The 20,259-nt window shown below is 46.7% G+C and overlaps 1 protein-coding gene across 1 annotated transcript in view; it reads right to left on the bottom strand.

Annotated features, from left to right (window-relative positions):
* Positions 1–20,259, bottom strand: part of LOC142580104 (pseudouridine-5'-phosphate glycosidase-like) — a 345,078-nt gene that overhangs the window by 145,884 nt on the left and 178,935 nt on the right. The window contains exons 5-7 of the mRNA XM_075690900.1: positions 14,610–14,701; positions 7,888–7,999; positions 6,982–7,088 (exon numbers count right to left, since the gene is read on the bottom strand). Of these exons, the coding sequence (XP_075547015.1) occupies positions 6,982–7,088; positions 7,888–7,999; positions 14,610–14,701 (311 nt within the window). The remainder of the gene's footprint in view (positions 1–6,981; positions 7,089–7,887; positions 8,000–14,609; positions 14,702–20,259) is intronic.

The raw sequence follows: 20,259 nt of genomic DNA, 5'->3' as shown, positions 1-20,259 counted from the left end.
TATTTCCTGTCAGACAGAGAAGCCAACCTTAAGATCGGGGACCTGACTTCAGACATGACCAAGCTGGAGTCTAAGGGGACGCCACAAGGGGCAGTCATATCACCAACCCTCTTTAACCTCGTCATGATTGGTCTATCCAGCACACTCTCTGCTATCGACGGTATCAGTCATACCATATACGCAGACGACGTTGCCATCTGGTGTACGGGAGGTAGTGACAGACAGGTAGAGACGGCCCTGCAAGAGGCGCTTGATGCTACCGAGAGGTACCTTGGGTCCACGGGCCTTCGGTGCTCACCCCACAAGTCGAAACTGCTACTTTATCGACCAAGCGCAGAGGTCCGAAAGCAAAGGGATGGAAGCCACTCGCCGAATGCGACATAAAACTGCGCACAAACGACGGAGGCTATATTCCGAGGGTGGATGCTATCCGGATTCTTGGCATGCTGGTAGAGTCGAGTGGTTCAAACAACCAGACAGTGCTGCGACTCACTAAGACGGACAATGCCATCAGACTAATCAGAAGAGTGGCCAACCGGCAGCAAGTCCTCGGAGAAGATAACCTCGTGAGATTGGTATATGTGTTCGTAATATGTCATTTCACTTACGTCGCGGCCATGCACAACTGGCAAAAATCGGAGCGGGATAAGCTCAACGCATTAATCAGGAAGGCAATCAAGAGAGCTCTCGGCCTCCCCATATACACTCACACGGAACGCTTACTTCAACTTGGCATGCATAACACGCTAGAGGAAATAGCGGAAGCACATGAGAGGGTCCAGTTCATCAGGCTATCTACCACACAAGCTGGAAGACACATCTTACAGGAGCTGGGCGTTTCCCCCATAGTAATCAAAGCAAAGTTCTGCAGCATCCCTCGAGAGCAGCGGGACCGCATCACTGTCGCCCCGATCCCACGAAACGTCCATCCAGAACACAACATGGGAAGATGTCGGGCGCGCGCGAAGGCTCTCCTGGAAAAGGCTCGTGAACGGGCTTCAGAGAACAGTTTCGTAGACGCAGCGCGCTACGCCGACGGACAGGCCTTCGCTGTAGTTCGTGTAGATCATGAATGGCAAATAACAAACGCAATCTCAATTCGCACGACGTCCTCTGAGATCGCAGAGCAGGCTGCAATAGCGATGGCCTTTTTGGACGACAAGAGGACATCAATCTACAGTGACTCGATATCAGCGGTTAGCGCATTTGCCAAAGGAACCATATCCGAGCTTGCCATAGGGATACTAGGAAGCAAGGAGATCAAGCCACACACATTGATCTGCTTTCCAGCCCACACGGGGCAGATCGAGGGTGCCCCGCCGAACCTCAATGAGTTGGCACACGGAGCTGCGCGAGGGATCATCAACCGCGCAGCTTCCGGGCAGCGTGACGCTGGGGGTACTGACAATCGGGACTCTCCTTAATCGTACACCGAAATTACTAAGCACTTTCACTTGGCTTGGAGGAACTACCCCCTCCCATATTGCAAACTCAATAGACCTCAGGCTTTGACACTAGGGCTTCTAAAGACGGGGGCATACCCAAACCCCCTACTTCTTCACAAGATGTACCCCGAAATTCAGACAACAAATGCATGTGCAATATGCAATGACTTAGCGAACTTACCTCACATGCTCTGGCAATGACCCGCGTTACGCGGCGATGAAAGCAACACTTCTTCACGCTGGGATGCGGTCCTACACAGCCCCATCCTCGAGGAACAGTTATGGGCGGTCCAACGGGCCTGCGAAGCGGCGGAGAGGCTCGGCCTCTCTGTCCCGACGTGCGAGCGGCCCGCTGGGCGCTAGCGCGCGCCCTAAAGGACCCTACGAAAGTTTTTCATTCATCCATCCCAGTGTAGAATTGAAATATAATTAGATAAAATAAGCTATTCGATAAGCTGCTTTCATTGGTCGGTTCTATCGCTGCCCCAAAGGGTACAATAGGTATTAACATCCCCTACTATAACAAAAGGTTGCGGCAACTGCTCTCTTAAATTATCGTGGTTTCCAATGGTAAAATGAGTATGAGGCGGAATGTACAATGAACAAATGGTGATAGCTTTATGCCATAGAACGCTGACGACTACCGCCTCGAAAGATGTATTCAGTTGAACATTTCGTGTACCATCCTGCAGAACTATGGCAACTCCTCCTGAGAAACGGCTCGAGCGTTCGCGGTACGTTCGGGCAACGGTAAAACGAATTCACTATTCTTTGGCCTTTCGTTCGTTACATGAACGCAGAATGCCACAGGTCAGTACTTATTGTGTCTTTGATGTCACCTAGCGACTAGCCGCTCGAGGCATTTGCGTGTATAGGTGAGCTTCTTTCATGCCCAGAAAAACACTTACGTAGCACGTTTTGAGCAACAGAAAGCTGTATCGGGAGTTCTCTACAATTTTCTCATTGAGACTTTTCATCGAATTATTGTATTTTAGAAGTTGATTATTTAAGACTATAAATTAAATTATCCGGAATGCAAAACGCAACACAAGTATCTCGAAGCGACGGCAAACATAACTTTGGTTCTATCCAGTTACGTAGCATTCGCATATTTTTAAATCTTGGCACATGATAGTTGGGACACACTGTACATAATTTGTTTAGATTTTCAATGGTGATCCGTAGTGTCGTGCTGCAGTCGTGGTGTTTGCGATGTGTCGGCTTGTTTCAGTTCAACTGCCGATCAAAACGCGCCAAGCGTGTTAACGCGCGGGCTTTCCCGAGAGAAAGGGAGCTCATGCCGCTGGTCGAGGCATGAGTCCGTGGCGCAAGTTTCAATATCAGGCGCTAGAGGTCCGGTGTTCTAATACTGATCCCACGAATTCATTAATGTTTATTTACTTATGTCTGCCGCCGGTGCTTTGTTCAAAATAATAAGCTTCCGAAGCCGTGTAAAGGACGATGTTGAGGCCAATTCATGTACTAACCGCGATTCCCGTCCTGCCTGAATCGCCGTGCTTGCAGCTCCCGCAGACACTAGTGCCACCGTTCCATCTAGTAATTATTGTATGAAACTATGCTGGAAAAGGTGAACTAGTGCTTCACTCCGCCTTTCCTAAATGGCACTACCATTCTGTTAAGCGCGTGTGACGTTCGAGGCCGCATACGTACGAGAAAGTGACTCGAACTCGGCAAGAAATCTTCGCTTTAAGCAGGAGACACACGGTACGAATCGGCGTCCGATCCGACGTGCGGCGCCGCATTCTCTGGCATGGGGCATACGACGATTCGGGGCACACGGTGCGTGCATCCGAAAGATCGAACGGCACGTAAGCTCCGCCCTGATACAGCCCCGGGCCTCCCCCCCCCACCCAACTTGACTTCATATCCACTACGAGAAACGCAATATAAACAACTCTGCACAACACTGCTTCGCATTACGCGAACACTGTCAATAAGATTATACCTCTGCGAGTGACGGAACACTTCACGACGGCGCGTTGTCCGCTGACCGCTGCGCCAACAGCCAGTGACAGGGCCGGTAGGCCTAGCTAGGCGGACGCTGCGGCCGACGGCGCTTGCGATCCAACGCGAGCTCGTCAAAGAGCGCTTATTGTTGTCAAAACAACTAACACTGTACACTTAGGTCGTCCGTAATGAAATACAATTGGTTTATCGACGCAGCTGTTGCGAAGGGCAAACGTGCAAGTGAAGCGAGCAGCCTCGCTCAGACGGTCTGTGTGCTGTCTGCCTGCGAAATGCCCTCGCGTCGTGGCTCCCGATCTCGCCAGTAGCTTGGTGCTAGTGTACTAGGCGCTGCTATGCATAACAGGCACACGTTCGAGATAATTCTACTGAACTGGTAACTATTTCGTGTCGGAAACAAACTACAGCAGGCAAGAAAAAGAAAGACTGCTAGAAACCGGCCAACCAGCGCCGCCTCCGTGGAGGGAACGTCGGAGAACGTCACATGCCAGCCGCGCTGCCATTGGCTGCGGCCAGATGACGGTGCGCTTGTCGTACGCGTCGACGATGAAAATCTGCCCGGTTTGTCGCACGCCGGACGTCCGATCCGGCGCTTCGCCACGGCAAAATACCTCGATTCCGGCTGCTGTTCTGGTGCGTCGGACGCCGGATCGGCCACCGAATCGGACCGTATGTCTCCCGCTTTAAGAATCAGAGTTTCGGGCAAAAATTGCGAGTTTCGCCTGAAAGCCTAATTCGCGGCCATTAGAATGTTTAGCGCTGCGATCGAGCTTATTTACCGGTGTAATAAGGATACGCTGGGTTACATGTTGGCGCGGCGCAGCTCATGAGGGGCTAACGGCTGCGATGCACCAGTAACAGCGCCAACTGTCTCCCAAATGTGGCGTAGGGTGTCTCGATGTCGCGCGCGAGGAGGACTTCGAGTAACCCCACCACAGCGTCACGAGATGCGCCGACAGCGCCATTCGAGGTGACGCGCATCGGTGATGCAATTGACGGAAAACAGGCGGCGCTCGTAGCTTCGAATTTCGCTATCCGCTCAGACCGCTGTATGCACCAGTGTGTGGTGCGAACAGAGCTGCAAAACATGAAAAACAGTGTTTATGCGCACATCACTCGTGCCAGGAGCAGAACGCAGAACTTTGTCCTCGTTTTCAGATTTAGACGCACTGCTCGTCTCTATAGCCCTACCCCTCCACGCGCGAGCCACGCATGCACTATTGACCGAGTCAGCACGACGGCCCCGGCGCCGACAACGTGAACGCCCCTCGAGTGTGCGTGTAATTGCAACGTATCCACACTTGTTACAGGGCTTGTTGGTTCATCTTCATACACAATGTCAACTCGCAACAAAGGGCGGAAAAGTTCAGGACAGGAGAGAACGTGCTTTCCTGCTCTCAAAGCAACGCTGTTTCCCCTTGTGAACGTTCTTCCGCCCTCGGTTGCGTCTTAACATTGCACAATCCGTATAATTGCTATTGGAATAATATGTAGAACGTATTTCTTGGCAATTGCCAAAGTGGAAAATGTTTGGGGAGCCTGAAAATGATGTCGCCTTTTTTTGTGGTTGCCGAGTTGCAAGAGTGGCAATAATAATCTCTTGTGAATAGTGAATTAAATACAAGTCTATCTGACATGCCTTTTTTTGGCGATTTTTTTGCTGCAGTTTGAAGATTTGGAGCGTATTTTTTGTCTTTGTGTCTGTGTGTACATCTTTGTTCACGCTCGTGGCGAGTGACTCCAGGTGCCACTGCGTAGAAAAATTGCCTCAGGCTCATTTGGGCGACCTTACAGTGAGCTTTTTGGTGATCGTAGCTATAGGCAAAACTAAAACCAAGGATACATGTAGAAAATTGTCTTTTCCCAAGCACTGATTTGTGCCCATGAAACATTGTCAAGGTGCGGCATTTTGCGATTCGGTGAAGCACCGGCCAACGGGCGCCAAAAGATCGTGCAAATAGGAACCGGCGAGCAAGACTGGTATTGCCAGCCACTCGGGGAAGCGGCCGAAAGAAGTCGAAGGCAACCTTAGAGTTTTCCTGCCGTCGACGCGACCGGGACGCCCCGACAGCTTTTTGTTGGAAACCCTGTGCATTCAATGGTCAGCACGTGCATTGAAATGCTTACTAAGGCGGGGGTACGAATACTGCGAAATATGAAGTGTGGCTGTGCAATCCCGTGTCAACGAATTGCTGACAATGTATGTATGACTACAGCGCTGTATAGCGCCGTATTTTTCTCCTGTGTTTACATGTGAACGAACAATAGAGGCCCGCCACGGACTCAAGGGTGTGCGTGTGTGGTGCATACGAGTGCGGGACCTCTAAACGCAGGGGGGAACCACCCGTTCCCTCCCCCCCCCCATATAAAACGGGCGTGGCGAAGACCTTCGGAGGTGCCGGGATGCAAGTGGGCGAACTTAATTGAATCGTCACCAATATCTGCCGTTTCCCAACACAGGGAACTAGGGAAAGGAGAAGTTATTTAAACGCAGGATTTAGACCGAGCTAAGCAGTCTAGAAGCTGAGCCTACAATCTGCTGAGAAGCGTCAACGAGCTAGTACCGTCCAGTATCGCCTGGGCCGCGTCTGAACTGCGAGTTACTAGTTGACGTAAGAAACGACAAAAGAACGTCTGCAACGAAGCTCACGGTAGTGCCCTCAAGTCAACTCAACCTGCTCGAGGGAAGACGTCAGACCTGCTCCCGGGAAACCCTGCCCAGCAATTGCATCCACTACAACGAGATCTTCTTGCCAGCGTTCTTCGGGAAAACTCTGCCGTCGACTCCACGCTTTATAGACTTGCTGCTGCTGCCCGACCATGCGTATGTCATTTGTTTTCTTTTGAACTCTGTTCAGTTAACGACCGTTAAGTGTGTTTTGTGTAGTGTTAATTTCTACATTTAATGTGAACTGTTCTTTGTATTTCTTTTGTGTTCATCATCCTTCTAGATTAAGTACATGTGTGTTAGTGTTCTTGTGTTTTTTGTGTTTCTTTTATTCTTTGTGTCACTGTCAGTCGATAATTTTTTTTTTTCTGTCTCTCCCGACTCCGACTCCTTCGCTGTGTTTGCTTGAGTACAGAACGACCAACCGGCTTGTATACCCCATCGACGACTTCGCGCCGACTGCCGAACGCGTGACAAGCCGTGACAAACAAACAGTGCTGTAGCAGGACATGTTTTTCGTGGATTCTGCGTATGTTTGACTAGGACCTAAGTGTACATCGAAAATTGAACTTTGAATTTTCAACTATTACTTTCGCATCTGTTTTTCTTGAAACGTGTAGCGGAAAATATAACTGTTTCCCTTTAGTTAAGCTCTAAACGAACAGAGTATAATTTCAGCTGCTCTCAAAGTGATTTTTGTATATTGAACCAAGTATTTAATCTAACAAACAATGTATGAATGAATGAATGTGTGATGTTTATTGGCGCAAGGGCCAGGTATCGCTAGAGATGAACAATCTATTTCATTGTCTTGATCATAAATACATGCGCGATTTCTTTGGCAGTATCACTGCTATATGTGAAATACCGACATCTACGCACCAGAACTTCAAGAGTGCGGCCAATGTCCAGGATTGACTTGATGCCGGACGACACGACAGTGACAGGACTGCGACCAAGTTCCATGACATCCGGGCTTATGTCCAAAGCTGCAGGATGCAAAAAAGAAACATCATCCAGCGCGAAAAATGAAGTCACGGATCACGAAGGTTAAGGCAAACAATATGTTCAGAATCATAAACGTGCCTACCAACATGGTGAAAAAAGCGCGCGTAGAACGCTACGCCCTTGAAATGGCAAGTTCTGTTGTAAAGAGAGTGGCAGTGTGCCAGAGAAATTATTTTTCGCGCATAACTTACTTTGAATGTGAAACGCTGAAAACGATATGAGCGCCGTCTGTATTTCGATTGCTGCTTTCGATTGCTAGATTTCGATTGGTGGTGGATAACTTGTGTGATAGCCGTTTGCGCGTCATGCAATCCGACAAAGAAGGTTACTTTGTTGTACTTTCTCAGGAACAGTTTTCAAACAAGGCGCTTGAGGCAATAGGCAAACATTTTAAAGTGACTAGTAAGGAACCGGTTCAGCGCAGTGTTTGTCTCCTTCTCTCTCTGGTCCTGTCGTCTAGCGCTGTTTGAATTTTATTGTTACCATGGAACACCAACTCGCCCAATCCGCTGCCCTTCTGCAGTCTATATAAGGTTCAGTAAATACACTAATGGAGGATAATCCGAAGCGCAGTCTGCCTTTCACATATCTGCAACCTTATCGCGAAAGATTGGTTTATAATAAGTATTATGCCGTCAGGTAGGCATAAAGAATGTCGGTAGGCGTTGGCACACACTATAGCTTGCTTGCCGAACAGGAGGCGCTTGTTGCGTTTAAAGCTGGACCGTGTTACTCAATCTCAGCACCAAAAGGCGACCCTCTGACGGTGAGCGCGCTTACTAGATTCTCCGCCCCTGTGCACTCCTCCGATGCCTCCCGTGGCGAACACCTGAATGCCGGCCCGGTTGCACGCCACCATGGTCGCCGACACGGTTGTTCCCCCGGAGAGTCCCTGGATGCGAACAGTAGGAAATGCCAAGGTCATGCACATCCAACGCAAATCTATGCGAAGCGAAGCCTTCGTAAAGCGCTTATTGAAATGCTACAAATCTGCCAATTTCATTTCGGGGTCTCTGGGGCTAACTGGCGTGTACGCGCGCGTGCGCTCTCACTCGGCATGGCTACGTTATGTAAAACTTCTTGTAATTGCTTTAACTTTACCGCCCACTTCCTTGCCAATCCCCCTTTGATTTGAAACAGTTATGCTCTATCTCAGTAGTTGCAGCACTATGGACGTCATGGCATAAGGTTTCTATATCCACACTGCATCGTCATCTGAGCGTCTCCTCAGCATCCCGTTACTGTGTTTGCCAGGTAATGTTAGTCTAGTTGTTCAAAGAAAAATTAATAATTTCGATGCAATATACAATTACAAGACCTACGACGTTTGGTCATCAGAGGCCTGACGACGGAACAGCGTTGCGAGCTGACAGCACAAGGGTAAAAGAGCACCTTGGACAAAATGACAAGCGAAATTCCACAGCCACTAAGGCACCGCAGCGAGAAACACAGCACTCAGAACCATATGTTTTTCGTACTTTATTGCAAAATATGAGCAGTTTAATGAAGCATTACAACTGAAAGAAAAAGCGGTTATGGATTGTTTGCGTGGTATGCCTCGGCAGATTACACATGTTATCACGAATTCGGCAAATCGCACAGGTGTGCACCGGTGGGATTTGCCGAATTGGCCATTTTATTTAATAGGCAAGTAAGGAAAGGCCTGAATGTTTGTGGGGGTAATTTTCCTTATAGCTTAGACGAATGAATTAGTCCACAGATGTCAAAGCTACTAAGATTGAAGTTGATGAGCAAAACGTGAACAAGGTGAATGCAGCAGCCAACGTTTCGACAAGTGGACTTGTCTTCTTCAAAGTGACATATGCTTTCCTCGCCACAGTTTATATAGGTGGGGTTCTTCCAAAGGGGAGGGGGCGTGAGGCGGGAGGACGCGGAAACGAGGGAAAATGTGTTAGCGCGTCGAATTGAGAGTAAAGGAACGCTATGTACAAGCTCAAAACCAGGACCCCCCCCCCTCCCACCCCAGTCTGTCAACACACGCGCGTTAGCCGGCGTGTCAAGGGCGTCTGACACGCCGGCTGACAAAAAAGGAAGGAAAGGGGAAAAGAAAACCCCATTTAGTTTGATTTCTTGGCGTATCCCCCCTTTTGTATTCCCCTTTCCTTCCTTTTTTTTTTGTCAGCCGGCGTGTCAGACGGCCTCGACACGCCGGCTAAGGCGTGTGTGTTGATAGACTGGTGTGGGGTCCTGGCTTTGACCTTGTACATAGTGTTCCTTTACTCTCAATTCTACATGCTAACACATTTTCCCTCGTTTCCGCGTCCTCCCGCCTCACGCCCCCTCCCCTTAGAAGAACCCCACCTATATATACTGTGGCGAGGAAAGCATATGGTCGCCTTGAAGAAGACAAGTCCACTTGTCGAAACGTTGGCTCCTGAATTCACCTTGTTCACGTTTTGCTCATCGTCTTGAATTTCCATCTCCCGCATTCCCCGTCTTTTCTTTAGATTGAAGTTGTAACAAGTTCTATCAGGTGCCCTGTGTTCTTCATAGTACTAAATGTACGTCAATTTTCCAGAAGGACACGATCACCCCATTTTTCTTCACGTGCTCCTCATGAAACTCTCCCAGTAGAAGCAGCCTATTTAGAAATTTAAACATTTGAATATATACATCTTTTTTTTCTAAACATTTCTAGAAGTGAGTAGTAAATGCCTCTGCCTCGGAGGAGCATTATTAATGTGCGATATTTATTTGATACCATTATAGTAATCTCACAAAGTGTAAAATCATAAGAGCAGTCACAGATTCGTCGGTATTATTTAAGTTTAATTGCGTACTAAAAGCGGCGCATTTAGCTGTATACCTTGGCTCTGCTTTCGTTGAGCTACACAATTTCCAAGTTTCCATAGCTATAGAAGCCGGCGAAGATCTTGCAGCTCAATGGAGAAATGTCCAAGCTTGCAGCTGTGCTGGAGCTTGGGCATGATACCAGGTTATTGCTGAATTCGTTTCTGGCGTACGCCCCAGTGTTGAATGGTTCGACGTGGATTGCGTGGAAGTTTCACGTAATTTTTGTTTTTGGGAACACCGTCTCGCATATATTTTAAAGTATTCAGCATAAATATGTCAAATACTGTTTCGCATACTTTTTGGTTTTGAGCAGAACATCACTCGAGTTATTTAGGTGGAAGCAATTTTTTATTTTATTTATTTATTTTCTTCAAGTGCCCAAGAACAGCTTTGCACCTTAATATTGGTGCACACGTGTTACATAAGGAGCATAAAACCGAAAAACAAAACAGAATATCTCAAACAACACTGGTACAAAGTGCAACAAAAATTTAATTATTCAGAGACAGAAGTCAGATAGGGAACAAGTAGTAGAACTGAATATATCAAGATCATGATCTAAGTTATTTTGTTGTTTTACAAGACATGTTAAATGCTAAAGAAATTTCACTTGCGATCTCGAACCAGACGGGCCAGACGAACCAAACGCAATGTTTAGTTAAACTAGCTATAAGTTGGGAAACGAGGACCAAATTCACGAACACTCGTCGTCTGTATCAGGCGCTCCCTTAGCTTGGCATTCTGCATAACGTTGTAAAGATGTGCCGAACGTGTGAAAGACGACACACGGTGTAGCAATACAGGACACCGTACGTCGTGACAGCGACAACTAGGACAGCAAAGTATCAATATTCACACTTGTTTATTTTTATCGAGTGACCGCTTTTCACCGGCTAAGAAATGTTAACTTACCGCTCAGCGCATGACGCGCTTTCATGTAACGGAAGTTTCTCGAATGTTATCGAGAGTTCTATCCGTTGTCTTGTCACCTTCTGATTGCTTGCGCGACGCGAATCGTGTAATACTTTCTGGAAGATACGTGGGCCCCAGCGATTATTCTGGAATCTTCGACGTCTTATGTATAATAGCCAACGCGCTTGACCCGCTGATCAGATTATAACCACGGAGAAAGAGATTCAACAAGAGCGGACACTCCCATAGAGCCCTGCGACCGACCGGACTGTAGCGCACCAAGAGGACGGGATTAACTCGTTCCGGTTTCGGTTATGGGCGCGCGCGTTTTGAACACCAGCTGGTACGCTCCACGCCGGCTCCACTGATCGGCGCGGCATTTTTTTCCCGCTTCTACTGCTGAACCACGTGCGGCCTGGCTGCGGAATCGTTTTGTTTAGCAAAAGTGATGGCGAACGATCTGTACAAGCCTTCGCCGAATCTGTGCCACGTGCAATTTCATAAAGTAAACGCAAGACGTCTTCTGAAATGATGAAATGTTTATTTTGCTCTATATAAATGCTCGTTCAGGGCTTTTTGTGCATTCATCCAAAGTTGTGGCACCAGGTAAGCAGCAGTCGCCATACGCAGCTCCACCGGATGGCATCAGCTGAAAAAAAGTAAATTAAAAGCTTTTATCATTTTGGCATATTGACTCAACAGGAATATTGCCTGTAGAGGCGAAACGTGCCTAAGTGGTGAATGGACGGCATTACAGATTACAGCATTACTTTTACATACTTTTCGTAGCAAATTAACTCCTGCCAAACAATGCCATAAAATATGAAGAAAACATCTGAATTTCAATCCATCCCTCCCTTCCCGGGCATTATTTTCTGCACTTTAAGAGCACAAATACACGGGTGACTGCTCGTTTCCAAAACTACTTGGCCTCAGTCGACGCGATAGTGCGCTAATTACACAGAAGTGGCTACAACACAGGCTCTCAGCTAGACCATCTTACACGCTCGCAGAATGCCTTCTAGTTGCACTCAAGGCAAGTTCATGAGTGCAAAGCCCGTTTTCAATCGCTCAACTCCTTGGTTTTTGAGCTCCTCGGCGTTCTCTTTTACGTGTCTTGCCGGTGCATGCAACACACTCCCGTGTTGGCAATCGCCTGTTGCTTTTTTGAGAATCGTGAGTACCGAAGGAAGGTACATGTTGTTGCAAGGCCATAAAAAGCGTCAAAAGCTTGTCCCGCTAAAATTCAGTACACGACAAAGTGTTACTACGGCCGGCTTGCTGTTTTGCTAACTGCTTCACATCCCCAGGCGCGGCCAGCATGCCTCAAAGGTATCCCAAGAAAGTTACGAAATTAATTGCAATAATTTTGGGTGTCACAGAATGCGTCACAAAATTTTTCCAGGAAGATTCAAGACACGCGAAACTGCGGCACACAGCCGTGCTGCTAATCGCTGCACGCATACCTCGGAAGTATCCCAAAAAGTAGCGACATACAATAATGTTGGCGGTCAGGGAAAGCGTCACGAACTTGCCCATTAAGATTCGGTACACGCGAAACCATCACTGCGGCGGGCTGCACTTCGCTAACTGCGTCACCTAGCCGGCTGTGGCAAGCATGCCCAGAAACTACCGAAATAAGTCACAGTAATGCTGGGGCTCATGGAAAGGGTGGCAAACATTTCCCAGTGCGAGTTTTTACCTCAAGGTAGCTGCGCCAGAACGCCCGAGCTGTTTTTCGCTAACTGCGTCACTAGTCTCGGTTTTGTGCCGTATAAGCCTAAATTTGCATGAAATGCGTCGCAGACTATCAAACAAAATTTCTTACCTTGCCGTAGTCCGGTAGTGCAGTTATGCCGTGTCCAAATGCAGAAAAGACGCAAGAAAACGCCAGGAGCCCAACAAACGGGCTACATCCAAAAGAGACGGGCCACCGAACAGACGAAGCTCACATGCGCAGCCTGCCTCGCTCACTTCGGTGGCATGTCTGGCGCATGAGGCATCATATGGCGCGACTGGCGTGCCGCTAGCTTGTTGCTAGGTAACGCAAAAAAAAAGGTCGCAGAACTTTTTATTTTTAGTGGGAAAGAAAAGAAATAAAATTAAACGTATGTAAGTTCATTTCGCATTCTTTTTTTAACATATTCGTGCCAACTGACGGATATCCAATCCGTTAGGCGTGACATGTTTCCTGTTGCCAGTTTTCGCCGAGTGTCCCCCTCTTGTGGAATTTGTTTATGCTATAACCATGGCCGACTATGTTCGCCGCTACCGTTTCGCTTTCAGTTTAACTTGCGTTGGTGAGCACAGGTTTGCTCAAAGAAAATCAGTTAACGTACTCTCCTTTTGGTGTTTTCTTCCCCCTCACTTCTACGTGACAATATCGAGGGACTGTACGAGTGTCGCACCTTTAAGGCCCAAAATAAAACAGTTGACACACTTGTTCTACGCAAATAAGCGGCGTTATGATTTGCATTCGTCGAACCTGTTACCTAAGTTACATGTTCACGAAAACGATGTTAGGCACAGCATCACAGAAATGGTATGTATCATGGTGACTGAAGTCTGTCTTCATATATGGATATAAGTCGCGTGTACACACTGAACATACCCATCGATTATGCTATTATTGTTAGGTTACCCTAAACTATCAAGGTAACTATTAAGGTAACTATTAGGTTACCTTAAAGACAGCAACAGAAAATAAACTAAAGCAGTCGTAGTTCTCACGAAGCTTTTTCAGCGAGCGCAGTTGTCTGTACCCATGCCTATGATGTGCTTTATAATCGGATCAATGTTCGCGTACACCAGTTCAGCGCTCAGATTAAAATTGCAAATAGCGCCTGCATAGAAGTGCTGAGTCGAGGCGAACCTCCTAAAGCAATCAAGCGTCAGAGTTCTCATGCAAGTACCTCAGACATCTACGAGCCTTTGCATGCAGAACAAGATTAGATATGATATTTTAGGTGCTGTGCATTAATTTCCTTGCAAAATTATTTCAGGCAACAAAGTATCATACCAGTGGGTTACGTCTCCTACAGGAAGACACTTCTTGAAATCTATCTCCTCACGAGGAAATGGATGATAGAGAAATATGCTGTCCAACGTATGCGCGGCACTGGCACATTATCCCAGAATTAAAGAGCTCTTCTGTGCAATTCTGATATTACAGTGCACGAAAAAAAAATAGGGCAGAACCCCTCGGTGATGGTTTGCGAAGACAGCAAGTGGCACACAGAAAAAGTCGTATAGAGCAATGAACAACAAAATATCGAAGTGCATGTTCAGAAAGAAATAGAACACCGCTACAAACCGGATGGCGTGAAGACGACCGACCGAGCTCTGTGTCCGTTATCTTCAGTTCGTTCTGTGTGTAGCGCTGTTCGATTGGATTTTCCCCATGCGCCAGTTGTGTATGTTTCTGTAGTTTATAAAATTCCATGCATCGATGCTCATGCATAGTCTTTTTTTCGTGCTCTGAAATACTGCCAATCAGGCAGGCGTTTTCCGACTTTTAGCTACTTAGTTACGTAGCTAGGTAAATGAGTTGAAACAAAAATACTTGCAGGTGCATTCTTGATAGAGTGCACGTCCATGTTGACGTAACTATACAGCATTTTGCTTGCTCGCATGCAGCAGGGAGGAATCAAAGGAAATAACGTCAGAGCTTCTATGGCACGTTATCCGAAAAAAGGCCCAAACTGAAAACTCCTACAGTGTCCTAATGATGTTCAGGCTGCACTTGGATATGCCGCACTTTCCAAGCCGTTACATACCTTCGACAGCGCAGCAGGTAGGTCCCGTCGCGATATTTTTGCTGCCCGATTACCCACTTGTGCCAAATGTTCTAGGCTGTTCATGTCCAAACCTTGAAAGAAAAAAAAACACAAACAATTAGGCACACTGTGATGACTTCAGGGGTTGTAACGTACCCAAAAGCCACCTTCTAACAATTTTACACATCTCCGACAAATTTGTTCGTTTATTCACTCCTACACGTCTTTGATACAATTCGTGGCACTTGTCAAAACCACTCTTCCAGTCGTAGAATGGTTCTCAAACTTCATACATTTAGTGTTAATTTTTTTTCCTTTGTGCCTCTCTAGAGCAGCAACACTCCCTCAGCACCTTTTGCGTTTGAATTAGGACGCGAATCTTTCGATTTCACTGTGGAATTATTCTAGCATCTTTCCGCCATATCGTTAGAAACTACGCTTCGCAATATCTCATCGAAATTAACTAGAACTCTAATCGTGCGGATCCCACTTTTCCGGACATTAGCGTGTAGTTCGTGTCGGAGCCACTACGTGCCGCGCAACCTGTGTCTTTTCGAATGTCGTGCGATTGTATAAGCTGCGCTTAGGGAAAAGTATCGAGGATTGCGATACTCAATGCGAAATTTGATCATAGCTACATACGTGTTTTCATTTCACATTATATCGGCTGGCGTGGACAATTTGCCTCAGTGTGGTACATAGCTAATGGACAGAGGTGAAGCTCGACTGCCTCGCTAATTGGAAGAGCGCGAGAGGCATCCCATTACGTGGGCGCGATTTACAGAAGCCCCCGCAGAGAAACATCCGTTAAAAATGTAGTACTTTGTTTCCATATATGGTATCAGCTGACGCGCTCACCACACACGATCAGTGAAGAGATTAGTAAGATCTTGATGAGGGCTAGTTGGTTCATACTTAGAACTGAGGTGAAACAGCGCGAGAAAGACGAGGACACAAGGAAACAAATACCACAGACAAGCGCTGACTGCCAACTGGAAGTTTATTTGAAATTCACCGGACATTTATACCTTCTTCAGCATAGGCATTTTTTGGGGGGGGTTTTACGTGCCAAAACCACTTTCTGATTATGAGGCACGCCGTAGTAGAGGACTCCGGAAATTTTGACCACCTGGGGTTCTTTAACGTGCACCTAAATCTAAGCACACGGGTGTTTTCGCATTTCGCCCCCATCGAAATGCGGCCGCCGTGGCCCAGCATAGGCATGCGCACATCAGTCGCAAAAGCATCTGCAAATCAACATTTTAATCTTTCTTCCAAAAATGTGATTTCTTTTCCCGACAAGGAAATCACAGAAATGTGATTTCTTTTCGCGACTTTCTATTCGGAACTTTCTTCCAGAAAGTTTCCAATAGAAGGTTTCCTTCAAGAAAGTTTCCAATAGACATAATATTAATTTGGTTTTCAGTACCCCGTGTAAGTTGTCCTCGATATGCAATCGCATGAACAAGCGCGAAAGGCACCTATGCACCACTAATCATAAAACTCGTTTCACTGAGTGCAGGCGCAATGTCATCTATCAAATACCGCTAGGCTGTGGGAAATCTTATACAGTTCAAACGGGACAGTGCTTCAATGAAAGAGCTCGTCAGCACAGCACTAACCTAAAGAATGGCTATGGGAGTCATTTAGCTGGACACTGTAAGGAGTGTCGATGCACCCCCATATTTGAAAAGACAAAATTCATAGGGAAAGGAAATAGTAAGAAGGAAAGGGAAATAGTAGAAGCCTTTCATGTAAGAAAGGCAGGCGATAAATGTGTAAGCACTCCCTCTCTTGCCTTGTCGGGAAAAGAAATCACATTTTTGGAAGAAAGATTAAAATGTTAATTTACAGATGTTTTTGCGACTGATGTGCGCATGCCTATGCTGAAGAAGGTATAAATGTCCGGTGAATTTCAAATAAACTTCCAGTTGGCAGTCAGCGCTTGTCTGTGGTATTTGTTTGCTTGTGTCCTCGTCTTTTTCGCGCTGTTTCACCTCAGTTCTAAGTGAAGAGATGCATCCACCGCGGTGACTTATAATGGAATGAAATGTATTTTGTTTATTGGCGCAAGGGCCAGGTATGGCCAAAGAGCGCCAGGTACGTGGTGATGAAATCACAGTGTAATTATGAGTTCTATGAAGTTGATGTGACGTGGCTGTAAAGGCGCCTTAAAAATAGTCGCTCAAGAGTGCGTAAAATCTATCTGTAATAAGATTATGTCGATGACAATGCCATGTTCTACGAGCATTAAAATCCATTGCGAAAGAATGACACAATGTACAAAATATGTTAGATGGTTAAATAGGCTAGAGCACTACTGCTTCCTTAGGGCCCTTGAAACACAAGGGCCTGGAGGCACATGCTATGCAAAACAATTATTGCAGCAGCATCCTCCGGATCGAGGATGCTCAACGAATTTAATGGACTTGTAGGATTACATCATGTATAAAACTGAGGACTGCCTTGGTGTTAAAAAGCGGTTATTTACCAAGAAACATTGCCGGGTGAAGTGAAGAGGGATGTAGTAACCGTATGCAAGAGGAAAATGTTTCCATCCGCTTCGTCTTCCCGACACTCCAGGAGCACGTGGAGGACGGTGAGCCTTTCACCACATCTACCACAGGTTAGAGGTTCACTTTCAGTAAGTTGAAAATGGTGGGTCCCAAATCTGTGCCTATTCTTAAACAACAGAATAGGACAACTGTTCGCCATGATTTTGTTGCGGAGGGCCAAGAACCTAACTGTGGCTATATCAAATGCAGTTTGTTATTTATTACTGCGTCCCACATGTGTTGCCAGTGATTTCGCAGTTTCTTTCGTATGAAAGGATTCAGATCTGTGACAGAGACCATAGCATTATCATTAACAGCATGGAATGCAATTGACGTTACCATCTGCTCTGCCATAACGTTACCTTCGATTCCCCTATGGCCAGGTACCCAGCATATAATGATAAGCTGGTTAGATAGAAAAGCTTTGCACAGTTTGCAATAGAGCTCAGTAAGTACGGAATTTTTATGTTTGTAGAGTGACATTAGGGCCTTTACAACACTTAGAAAGTCTGTACATATAACGGCTTTTTGGAATATTGATTTCCTTAAATGCTTTACAACCGACAATAGTGCGTAGGCCTCTGCCGTAAAGATACTTGTTTCTGGATGTAGAACATCGGATTCCGAGAAGGACGGACCGACGGCTGCATAGGACACTCCGGCATGTGACTTGGAATCTTCTGTGTAGAACTCTGTGCACAAGTGCTTGTACTGAAGTTCTAGGAAATGCATTCGGATTTCGAGCTCTGGAGCGTGCTTTATAACTTTTAGAAATGATACGTCCTATTCTATCACCTGCCAGTCCCAAGGAGGTAATAGCTTGGTTAGCTGCGTTATGCGATGGTTGTCACAAAGTGCGTGCCCGCGCTCCTCTCGATATGGCCGCCATTGCGGCCGCATCCGCAACGTCGCTTGCACGGCGATGGGGAAGAGGGCTCCCAATTGTTCCAGAGCTCGCCCGACCGGTTGGTCACGTGGGTCGCCGGAGCGTGACGAGGGACGAGGAGGCTCGGCGAGCGGGGAGATTGGTTTGGAAGATGGAGCAGCGTGGTCGTGCACCGGGAGACAGCTGAACATGTGGTCGGCAGGCTGAAACCTCCAGGCCGAAGTCTTCGCCGTTCGATCGACAGACGGTCCAAGTCCGTCAAGACCTTCGGCAGCGAGGTACCAGCAGCCCAACGCTCTTCAGATCGGGATGTCGGCAAGCACGCCACAGATAAGCCTCGTGTTCCGGCCCACTCTCAGAACATTCCGCCGGACTATATTTTTGTAATGGCGTTTATCTTTCATTTCATTATTCATCGCGTGTTAATTCTTGTATGTTCTGTTAGTGTAGTGTTTGCCGCGTTTATTGTCGCGTGTATTTTTTATTTTTGTCGCGTGTCTTTTTTTGTTATTTCGCGAGTGTAGTAGTTCTCACGTGGTAGGCTTAGTGTCGCGCGAGTGGCGTCAGGGCGTCTGTTGTGTGACGCGCACGCCTTCCGCGAGCTAGGACCCACTGCTTGTAGTTTGTATGTTCTTTTTTTAATTATATATCGGACAGGATTTTATTTTATAAAATTGAGTGTGTGTTTGTACGTCGCCCTCCGCCTCATGCCTCAGGTTCACGGTCAATCAGGCGTGGACCTTATCGCCAGTAAGCAGTCGAACCATCAATAAATATACGCGGGGTGGGTTTGTTGTCGCCCCATCCCCTTCGGTTCGGAAAGTGCGAATACGTGACCACCAATCTTTGACAATGTTCGAGGAGTGGGACATGCATTTCATCGCTAAGCTCCTTCGCACGCAGTGACAAAGGCTATCTTACAAAGAACGACTGCGGAAAAGTGAAGCACATGTCATATCAGTAACGGTATTAAAACATGGATGTTCCAGGTTGGAGCGCACTTTAAGGAAATATGTAAAGCTGATGTATGATCTCTGCAGGTGGAGTGACCACTCATTCGATTCGGCATATAAGCTTTCAATCGGGCTTGTTCTCAAAGCGCCCGAGGCTAAGCGGATACCTAGATGATGAACAGGATCTAGCATCTTTAGCGCGCTCGGAGCGGCAGAGTTCTATACTATGGCACCATAATCCAATCGCGACCGAATCATGCTCTTGTAGAGATTCATTAAACACTTCCTGTCACTACCCCATGTAGTCTAGGATAGAAGTTTCATTAGGTTCATTGTTTTTAGAAATTTTTCTATAAGATATTTATTGTGCGGGATGAAGGTGAGCCTATAGTAAAGTATAACACATAGAAATGTGTGCTCTTTGTTTACAGGTATATGTTGTCGACACAATTCTAAGCAAGGATCCGGGACCAGGCCTCTCTTTCTTGTGAAAAGAACACAAGAACTTTTGTGAGCATTGATTTTAAATCCATTTTTCTCAGCTCACTTTGACACTTTGTTTAAGCCATGTTGTACCTGTCTCTCGCATAAAGAGAGGTTACAGGATTTGAAGCCTATTTGAATGTCGTCCACGTAGACAGTCTAAAAAATGGCCGGTGGTAATGAAGCACGAAGTGTTGTCATCTTAACAATGAAGAGTGTGCAGCTGAGCACGCCTCCCTGGGGTACACCAGTTTATTGTGTAAAAGGACATGACAGTAAATTGCCGACTTTTACCCGGAAGGTACGATTGGGCATGTAGCTTTCTATTAGGTTTAGCATATTACCATGAACGCCCATTTCTAACAAGTCTCAAAATTCCCTAGCACCACATTGTGTGATACGCCTTCTCCATATCGAGGAATATCAATAGGAGAAACTGTTTCTGTACAATCGCGTCACGGATATTTCCTTCAATACGGACAAGATGATTGGTTGTGGAGCGCCCTTCTGGGAAGCCACACTGATAGGGATCAAGCATTTTGCTCTTTCAAGGAAATGGATGAGTCGCCGATTAATCATTTTTTCAAATACCTTACAAAGGCAACTTGTGAGGGCTATCGGGCGGTAACTTGCCACTGAGGAAGGGTTGTTGCCGTGTCTCAAAACAGGAACCACAGTGGCTTCTTTCCATGCGGTCGGAAGGTATCCATCCGCCAAATAGTGTTGAAAAGGGTGAGTAGTGTCACTTGCGTATCATTGTGTAAGTTCTTGAG

This window comes from Dermacentor variabilis, chromosome 4 (genome assembly GCF_050947875.1).
Source record: "Dermacentor variabilis isolate Ectoservices chromosome 4, ASM5094787v1, whole genome shotgun sequence".
Lineage (NCBI taxonomy): Eukaryota > Metazoa > Arthropoda > Arachnida > Ixodida > Ixodidae > Dermacentor > Dermacentor variabilis.
Note: the sequence above shows the minus strand (reverse complement) of the source record. Positions and strands in the feature narration are given on the sequence as shown.